Source organism: Auxenochlorella protothecoides (genome assembly GCF_000733215.1).
Source record: "Auxenochlorella protothecoides strain 0710 unplaced genomic scaffold scaffold24, whole genome shotgun sequence".
In the NCBI taxonomy this organism is placed as follows: Eukaryota; Viridiplantae; Chlorophyta; class Trebouxiophyceae; order Chlorellales; family Chlorellaceae; genus Auxenochlorella; species Auxenochlorella protothecoides.
Genome location: NW_011934249.1, coordinates 188,176 through 197,694, shown reverse-complemented (window position 1 = coordinate 197,694; position 9,519 = coordinate 188,176). Strand labels below are relative to the sequence as shown.

At 62.4% G+C, this 9,519-nt stretch overlaps 1 protein-coding gene across 1 annotated transcript in view; it reads left to right on the top strand.

Moving 5' to 3' along the window:
• Positions 1–4,520: 4,520 nt before the first annotated feature.
• The window catches only part of F751_2491 (Aprataxin), a gene marked incomplete at both ends in the record, with an annotated part of 17,838 nt that continues 12,839 nt past the window's right edge, over positions 4,521–9,519 (top strand). Inside the window, 11 exons of the mRNA XM_011400243.1 lie at positions 4,521–4,559; positions 4,655–4,816; positions 4,938–5,043; positions 5,267–5,439; positions 5,933–6,021; positions 6,211–6,268; positions 6,400–6,504; positions 6,656–6,775; positions 6,950–7,122; positions 8,440–8,548; positions 8,751–9,053. Of these exons, the coding sequence (XP_011398545.1) occupies positions 4,521–4,559; positions 4,655–4,816; positions 4,938–5,043; positions 5,267–5,439; positions 5,933–6,021; positions 6,211–6,268; positions 6,400–6,504; positions 6,656–6,775; positions 6,950–7,122; positions 8,440–8,548; positions 8,751–9,053 (1,437 nt within the window). The remainder of the gene's footprint in view (positions 4,560–4,654; positions 4,817–4,937; positions 5,044–5,266; positions 5,440–5,932; positions 6,022–6,210; positions 6,269–6,399; positions 6,505–6,655; positions 6,776–6,949; positions 7,123–8,439; positions 8,549–8,750; positions 9,054–9,519) is intronic.

The window sequence follows — 9,519 nt, the reverse complement described above, 5'->3', positions numbered from 1 at the left end:
GGGGGGCGAAGGCTTCTTTGCAAACGGTAGCAGAGTTCTCACTGGTGGAGGTAGTCTCCTTCTTGAGGGGAGATTACACCTCTCTTGCTGAGGGGTGGGGGAGGCTCCTGTGGGCTGGAGGCAGCTTCTTGATTGGAGGCGGAGGTGCTGGCTTGCGAGAGGGGGGAGGCGGCTTTTTGGTCGGAGGCGGGGGTGCAGGCTTATGGGAAGGGGGTGGAGGTTTCTTGCTAGGTGGTGGAGATGCCGGCTTGCGAGATGGGGGTGGTGCCTTCCTGTTTGGAGGCGGTGGTGATCGACTAGGGGAGGGTGGCGGCGGCTTCTTGGCGGGAGGCGTGTGTGTTGGCGTGGGAGGAGGGGGAGGCAGTGATGGCTGGGGAGAAGGGGGAGGCAGTGATGGCTTGGGAGAGGGGGGCGGAGGCGTCATGACAGGGGTTGATGGTGGGATGTTAGGTGGTGGGCTTGGTACCTTGGCAGGTGATGGCGACGGTGGGGGGTGGAATACCGAGGGTGGCTCTGTGGGGGGCGGGCTGATAGCCGGTGGGGGGCTCGCTTGGGCCGGCACGGGTGCAATGGCTGGGGAGGGTGAGGAGGGGTATGGGGCAGGGGCAGGGGAGGGGGGAGGGATAGGCGCAGGTGAGGGACCAGCAGCAGGGGAGGATTGGGGGCGGAGGGTGGACGGAGAGGCGGGGGTGGGCGGGTGGCTGTTGGAGGGCTGACAATGGGCCGTGGGCTGGGTGGGGGGACAGGTGGAGGGGAAGGTGGAGGCATCAGGATCAGAGTGGCCTCCGTTTTCAGTGCCGCTGTGCTGCACTGTGCTCCGTCTTGAGCCACTAGGTCGTTGCACGCAATGCTTGTCCCCCAGTTCCCGTTCCCAATGTTGTCATCCCCCAGGTTGAGATTGCCTGCATGTTGGGTGCTTGTCCGGTGCTCAGGTCTGGGCAGACTCGGAGGCAGGCCGGGGCGGGATCATATCAAAATCACTCACCTCTGTTGTAGCTGCCTTGATTGCTGTGCCCGATGTTGTGAAACCCCATATTGTCGTTGCCCAGGTTCCCATTCCCGTCCATTGCACATCGTGCCGCGCCCTTGGCAAGGCACTCGACCACAGTGAGGGCAGGACAGCGATAGGTCTTGGTTGGGTTGCACTTCTCCAGCGTCTTAGGGTGGAGCGTGTCAATCTGGAATTGACTGAATGGAGCATCCGGAGCCACGTTGATCGACTCCCAATACCCTGCTCCTGTGTATCCCTTCCTCCTGCCATATATATAGGGATGGGATGGGGTTGTCAAAGAGGTGTTGGGGAGACTTGAAGATTTCGGCTCAAGGCCGAATCCCCTGATGGAGTGCCAGACAACAGCTCTCCAAAGCACTACGGATGCACCCGTCCGCGGCCCCCCAAAACGTTGCTAGAGGCACCGACCGGCAATACGCGTCTGGGTCGATGGAGGAGACCAGGAAGAGGGTGCCCAGGTATCTGTTGCAATAAGATTGTGGGGATGGTGTGGTCTCATCGTTGAATGGGGGAGGGTTCCCTAACAAGTTCAACAACTGCATGTTGTTCACTGCGTGCCCCCACACGGGGCGCCCACTCACTCTATCGTGGGCAGAGCCAGGATGGGGTTGCGGGGGTCGCACAGATTTGGAGGGGGTGGTGGTGGTGATGGGGGCGGGGATGGGGGGGGCGGCGGAGAGGGTGGAGGAAAGGCAGCCAAGGGAATTGTCTCAACTGTTTTTAGGTTCTCTATCGGGCATGGAGCATCTGACGCCCAGTTGTTGCACACGATTTTATCGCCCGTGTTATTGGAGCCCATGTTGAGGTATCCGCTGTTGCCATTCCCTGCAGTGGAACAGAGCGGTAGACGTGATCAATTACACATCACGCCAGGCATTGGTTAAAGGAAGATGGCACTCCACTGCGACCTACCATGGTTGTAGGTGCCTCTATTGTTGTTTCCGTAATTATATTTGCCGTCGTTGTTGCTTCCCAAATTCCCATAGTCCCAGTCTGTCTCGCAGGTATCAACTCCTTTGGGATAGCACATGACTAGCTCAATAAAGTAGCAGTAGTTATTCGGTTCAGTGGGTGTGCAGATGCCACGGGTGCTTGGATTTATTGTGCTTACTGTATACTTCGGGAAAGGGTATCGGGTGGACATCGCGTGGATCATCTCGACGGCTTGACCATCGTATCCCTTGAGCCTGTGGGGCGTGGATGGTCGTGGGGAGTGGGCGAGAGCCCCAAGGTGTCTGTGCCAGGCCCTTGGCATTTTTGGCAGGCCAGCACCAACCGTCTGGATTTGATTACACACCAGAGAACCCCTCGTCAGCATCTACAGAGGCCATGGGATCGCGTCTCACCGGCAGTAGGCCTCAGATCTTCCAGAGCCTAGCAGATACACAGTGCCGAGGTACCTGGAAGGGAAGAGGAGTGAGTGTTGTGCTGAGCGGCTCTTATTTCGGGACTTCAGGAGTCAAGCTTTGGCCGGCACCCGTTGGCCAGCGTGCAAGGCATACAAACACATCCACGCATACATTACGAGCACAAGGGCAGTCAGAGGAACCGAACTCAAGACATACAACCCCCCGGCTCGGAAAGCTCACTCGAGGGTGGGCAGGGCGTAGAATCCGACCCTCGGGTCGCAGTCAGCCTGCGTGGGTGCAGGGCTTCTGTTTCAATCTCAACACCGTGGGATTCGTGTCAGCCGAGATTCGAGAAGCCTCCGCCATAACGCGAGGCAAGACACTGTCACCCCACCTGTGCCTCCCGCACCCCTGCGCCAGCGAGAAGCACGCCTAGGACGAGTGCTGTCGAAAAGCATCCCATGCCTAGCAACGCATGACAATCAAATTACAACTTCGAGCCAGTGGAATCACTCCAAGGCTATACAGATTGGTGTTGGAAAGTGTACTGACGTCGAGATGGCAAGTGTACGTGGCAGCAGCCCTTCCGGGCCGGCTACAATGACTCGGATGCCGGATTCCTCCGGAGGCCGGAAAACCTTGTCCACATGGACTAATTGCTCCACTCGCGCATTCACTCAAAATGCGATCGTGAACACTCGTGACAAGTGCCCAGCGCTCCGCAAGCACGGCATCACGATCTGGCACACCATGTGGACCCGGCCTTGCCGGCCACTGCCTGGGGAACGAGATAGAACAGATGAATGGTGGCCTTAACCGCATGTGGGCAGCTCTGCAGGAGGACAAGGTGATCGCAGCAAGCAGAGGTGAGCTAGGGATGTGCATGGTGTCGCTGTTCCCCCAAATGGCAATCTGTGCTTCTCCTCGGTGTCACACAGTAAACTAATCACTTCCCGTCCATTTCATGCCCCTGAACATACCGACCTGTGTCACATTGCACCAAGATCTTTGCCGCATCCTAGGCTAGGCCCAACAGGAGGCGCAGCAGGGGTCGGTACCAGTGGCAGGCCAGCGCCTTGACACCTCGACCAGTTGGGTACAATCATCTAGGGAGCTCGACACCTGAGAACCGGACAGTGCCACCGCCCTGCACCTTGTGGACAGTAAGAGCACGCCTTCCCCACTGCTGAGCATCACAGGTAACCCAGTCCGCCACCGAGGGCCAGTCGGTATTCACTGATGCAGACCAAAGGCTGGCGCCCCGGACCACCCTGAAGGCGGACAAGGCAGTGCACGAGGACCCCGATGCACTCTCCCAGCTGCTGACAGCAGATGTAATGCCTGAGATGCCCGCCTGGTCAACCGATACCAAAACCATACGGGCACCGCGTCTGAAGCAGAGCATGCTGCATCCGCTCCCTTCTTGAGGGGGGGGGGGCAAGGTGCAGCAGAGTGATGAAGTCTGGAAATGAAGGCCAGGTGACAGTTCACCTGCTGTGTATCCATTGTTCTGATGGGCTTGACTAGCAATTAGGCAAGCAGTGCGTATATGGGCAGCATTGCCTTCGGACGGGTGAAGGCTGTGGGGCAACACCCAACCCCGTTCGGCCCCGACAGGGGGGCGCCAGGCGCGACCGATATGTGCAGACTGCGTTCCATCGCCCTTGCACTCGCTACTCTGCCCTTTCTATGGTAAACTAACAGAGCATTACCTCTCGTGCGGCTGACGTGCATCACCGATTTGCCACAGCGAAGGTCTCGCGAATTGGCGGAATGTGGATTCTGCCTAAGGGGGAACTCTCGAAGTCTGATCAAGCGATGATCAACGATTATAACTCATTTGAAAACATGGGCGTGCTCGAGTGCCACCCGACTGGGCATTTGGTAGTGTTCCGGGATGGCAAAGTCCAGGAAATATCCAAAGGGAACTCACTCTCAGGCATGGCCCTATGCACACGCCGCAGGCACGAGTGCAGTACGAAGTTTTGAAGCGCATGGTATACCATAAAATCATCGTCGAGAGAGTATAAGCGCAAATCATGTCCGAGGGGTGTGCGAGTCTGCCGTCCAGTCCTCTAGGCGGGGCCTCGCCGCCGCCCGTGATGCTGATCATGATAGGCATCCAAGGATCTGGCAAAAGTACTTTTGCTGAGAGTCTGATGACCGGGAGTCGGCTCAAGTGGGCGCGCGTCAACCAGGTGCGGGAGACGTAGCCCCGCGTGTGTTGATTCGGGTACCGCCACTCCCTGCCAGCTCCGGCCATGAGCTCAACCCTGTGTCACGCTGTGTCCAGGACTCCATTGCGGGTCCCGGGAAGGCGGGCACCCGACACCAGTGCGTGGAGGCCGCACGGACGGCCCTGCAGGCAGACACCAGCGTGATCGTGGACCGCTGCAACCCCAACCCCAAGCAGCGCGAGGATTTCTGCCGGCTAGCCGGGGAGCTGGGCGTCCAGGTGGGTCCCGCTGCGCGCCAGGGCCGGGCGTGCGCTGGGAGGCGGAACGTGCCCTGCAGCCTCGACAGCGCCCTCGGAGGCCCCGCTGCCCTGCCCAGCGCGCCGCCCCCTCCCACCACAGGCGCACTGCGTGGTCCTGGACCTCCCCCACAAGACCTGCGTGGAGCGCGTGCTCCGTCGCACGGCGCACGAGGGGGGCTTTCAGGGCGTTGAGCACGCCAAGCACGGTGCGGGGCTGGCCAAGGGGGAGGGGGCCGTGGAAGGGTTGCCCTGGGGGAGGGGCAGGGGCCTGAGGCGCTGTCGCACGGCCTGGGTCTGCCCGGGCAGTGGGTGCTGAGTGCCTCCGGATGTGCTTCTGGAGTTGGGAGGGCCAGCATCCACCTGTCATCCAGCTGAAGCCTGCCAGCCTCGCCTGCGACATCGCCCCCCTCCTTCCCCCTCCACCTGCAGTCGGGGCGATGCACCGCCTTCTGACTGCCGCGGGGCCCCCAGGCCCGAAGGAGGGCATGCGCAGCGTGATCACCTGCCGAAACCCCGCCGAGGCGGCGGTGGCGCTGTCTGTTTGGAAAGGGTGGGACGGGCGTGCCGACCCTGGCGCCGAGTGGCTCGCCCGCCGCCCGCCGGTGCGAGGCAGCCCCGGGTCCATCCACCGCTTCATGCAGACGCCCCGCGGCGGGGAGGCGGCCGGCGGGGCCTTGCCGTGCCGCGCGCCTCGGACCCAGGCGGCAGCCCCCGGGCAAGGCGGCAGGGCGGTGCCTCCGCTGGCGCAGCGGTCGGGGGGGCTTGTGCACTCCCCAATGCTCCCTCCCTCTGGGAGTGACTCCGCCACACAAAAACCCTGCCCCGGGTGCACCTGGCGGCGGCGGCGACGGCGAGAGCCGGCGGGAGAGCGGCAGGCCCGCACGGTCAACCACGCCGCGTGGGAATGCCCTGGCGCTCCTCATGGAGGCCTCCAGGAAGGAGCGGCGCGCGAGTGCGCAGGACGCCGGGTCGAGGGGCGTGGCGCGGGAGGGCGGCGTGCAGATCCTGGTCGCCACCCCGCCCCGCCCCAGCGCCGAGGGCGAGGCCCCTGGCACCCCGGCGCCGGTCCCGGGCCCCGCGGGTGGGGACTTGCAGCCGCCCGCCGACTGCGGCTTCGAGTTCTCGGCGTTCTCGCGCTCCGCGGCGGGCAGGGCGCTGGTGTCGGCCGCGCGCGATCCCACCCGGTGAGCAGGGAGGCGTGCACTCCCTGATTCGGGTCGCTGTGCTGCCGGCCTTGTCGCTGTTTGCAGCGTGCCCTCCTGGTCAACAGAGCCCGGCCTGGGGTTGGACAAGAACGGTGAGCTGAGGTGCAGGGCATGCCGAGGTGCTGCTGACGGCTGCCCCTCCTCCAACACGCGACGTCGCCCCCAAAGAGCCACAGGGACGGACGTCATCTTCCATGATGAGCTCTGCGTGGGTGTGCTCGACAAGGTACGGGTAGTGGGAAGGGGCTGGCACTGGACCAAGTCAGTGATTTGGGTGTTTAGGTCTCGAAAAACATGACGTCGATCTATGTCATCATTCATCTCGCCCCGCTCTCCCGCCCCCCACCCCCACCGCAGTACCCCAAGGCCAGGGCGCATGCCCTCGTCCTCGCCAGAGAGCCGGATCTCCTGTCGGTGCACGATCTCAGGCAGCGCCACGTCTCGCTCCTCAGACACATGCTGGTGAGTTCGCGGGCCTCCTCTGGGAGGCGACCTGGGTTGAGGCTGCGACAAGCAGGCTGGAATTGTGTGAACAGATCCAGACCACCGCATGCGCTGAGGCACGCACAGCGCTCGCATGTATTCCTCGCGCCCCTGCCCCATGCCATGTCAGGAGAGGGCACGCGGGTGGAGTGCAGCCAGGGCAGCCGAGGACCCCAGCCTGCCGGCCTTCAGGTGTGGCTTTCACGCGCTGCCGTCCATGCCCCAGCTTCACCTGCACGTCATCTCCCAGGTGAGGGGATTCATGTAGGCTACTTCAAGGGGCGTGGTCAGGGACTCAGGTGTCCATGAGCATACTTCTTCGTCAGGGAGGGACTCTTGGTGCGCCTGATGAGGAATTGCTACCGGGTGTGTTGCCCCTTGACCGCCAGGCCAGACCTGCCCTCTCCCACCTACGCACCCCCAGGACTTTGACAGCCCTTGCTTGAAGACCAAGCAGCACTACAACTCCTTCACCACCCCCTTCTTCCTGGACGCGGAGCGGTGGGTCATCCCGCGGCTGCAGGCAGGGGGCCGTCTGAGCGCCCAGGACCTTCGGGGTGCAGCAGAGCACATCAGGCGCCCCCTGGCCTGCCACCGGTGCGGGCAGGGCCTTGCAAACATGCCCAAGGTGAAGGACCACCTGCACGCGTGCCGCGCAGCGCTGGCGTGATCGTGGGCTGGACGAGCTTGCAGTGGTGTGCGTCTGAGTGGAAGAACGTGCACACCTCCACTGGGACTCCCTCGAGTACCTCGGGTGCCACTGGAATCCGGTGACGCCAGGGCAAAGCGGGTTGGATTTCAGTCTGGCCTCAAGGCGGGATCTTGGACAGCTGTATATGGCGCAGCCCGGTGCATGTGTCCATGCGTGCACGCCAGAAGGATGCATCCCGGACATTGCGGGGACCCTCAGATTGCGGGGATCACACGATCCTTTTCCGTCTCCAGCAGAGCACGTTTCAGATGCTTGATCTGGTACCTGAGCTTCTCATTCTCCTTCAGCAGCTGTACTTGGTGGGGGGGCATGGAGGTGAGGGGGAAGCGTGCAGCCCCATGCTAGACGATCGCCAGTAGCAAGCACCAACACTGAGGAGCCATGAACTCGCCGTTCAGGCACCTTGCCAGAATCTCACCCACCTCTGCCTCTCGCCTTTCCGCTGGGGTGCCCTGGCTGCCAGGCTGAACCTGAGCACTGGCTGCTGTGATCAAGGAGCAGGCATCGGGGCATTCTTATCGAGTACAAGTCGCAGGCCTCCAAGCACGAGAGGTTCATTCGAAGTACCCAATCGCACCATTGATTGTGCCTTCTAGAGCCGCAATGCGCTGCTCGGCCTGAGCAGTACGCGCCTCGAGGCTGGCTAGAATGGCCTCCTCCGTGGCCATGGCACCACCCGTCGCCCAGTCACCCCAGGACTGATGACCAGTACTCTGGACTCAGAACACGAAATCACGTTCAACTCAAGTTCCCCTGACAATCTCTGTCTCCTAAAGCCCAATAAGCTGGTGGAGAGTCCGCGTCAGGGGATTTCCCCGCTGCTGTGACTGCTGGGCTTCACCATGAAACTCGGGTACAGGCCTGAGAGCAGCTGACCTGCCGATGGGGATTCTGACCCAGCAGAGCGATGAAGTGCAAATTGATAAGCCCCCAGCGTTGCGATGGGCGCATTCCATACCCTTCCCCACGTGGGCGCGGCATGTCGCGGGGCTCGTCGTCCTCTCGTGTGTGACACAGGCTCTTGAGCTCGGCCTGTCCACGACCCCATTATGGTCCTGCTCCAGGCTGCTTGCCTGCTGGCAGGCCTCCTCCTTGCGCTTTACATATTTAGAAGGAGGTGGGGCACGATGGGGCATGGAGTGGGGAGGGTTGCGAGGCTTGCGGTGATGTCGTACTTATGTCGGTCCGTCGACCATCCGCAGGGTGCTTGGCTGGGTGCTGAGCCGCGTGGCTCGATCCAAGCACGTCAGACTGTCTCTGGGAAGCATTTACTTTTTCGGCATCGAAGACCTGAAGCTGAGCCTCCTCAAGGTGAGGGTGGGACCCAGTCACCACCAGGCAGGAGGGCGCCGGTTGTTTGGTCAGGTGCAACGGGGCATGGGGAGGTGCCTTGGGGTTGGGGTTTCTCCAGCTGAGGGCCTGGGAAGTCGCATCTGACGTCGCGGATTCCTTACTTTGACAGCCCTCACCTTCGCGACCCCTTAAACCCCCAACCCCCCTTTCCAACCTTCAGGGGCCCATCCCTTTGACCGTGAGGATAGGCAAGATCGTGCTCTGGCCAGCCGATGCCACGTCGGAGACGGGGGTGCTCAGCCTCCTGACTGGGGGCCTGCCCCGCATCCCGCTGCTCCTGCGAGACGTGCGCGTCCTGCTCGAGGCGGGCCAATGCACCGACAGGCCAGACAGGAGCGCCCCCGGGACCGATGCGCCGCCCAAGCCCCAGCCGGGCGGTGGCGGCCGTGGGGCCCTGTCGCGCGCCGTTTCTCTTCTCCAGTTCCTGGCCATCCACGTAGAGGACCTGACCATCAGCGATGCGGTGCGAGGCGTGCCGGGGTTGGTATAGTGCTGTTGATGCAGGGCACATGCCTCCTGCGTCTATTTCCTTGGCCTCGGAGGGGAGGTCCCAGGCCGGGGGCCCTGACCTGGGTTCATCGCATCGGCATGGAAGGGGGGAAGTGGCACCATGCCAATGCTCCCGCTCCTCCTCTGCGCTGGAATTCCCGGTCAAGATTCCAGGCTTCATTTCCCAAGAACCCCAAATTCCAGCACTCCCTCCTGCGTCTATTTCCTTGGCCTCGGAGGGGAGGTCCCAGGCCGGGGGCCCTGACCTGGGTTCATCGCATCGGCATGGAAGGGGGGAAGTGGCACCATGCCAATGCTCCCGCTCCTCCTCTGCGCTGGAATTCCCGGTCAAGATTCCAGGCTTCATTTCCCAAGAACCCCAAATTCCAGCACTGCCCCCCCCCCCCCCCCCCCCCCCCCCACCCACCCCCGCCACGCCC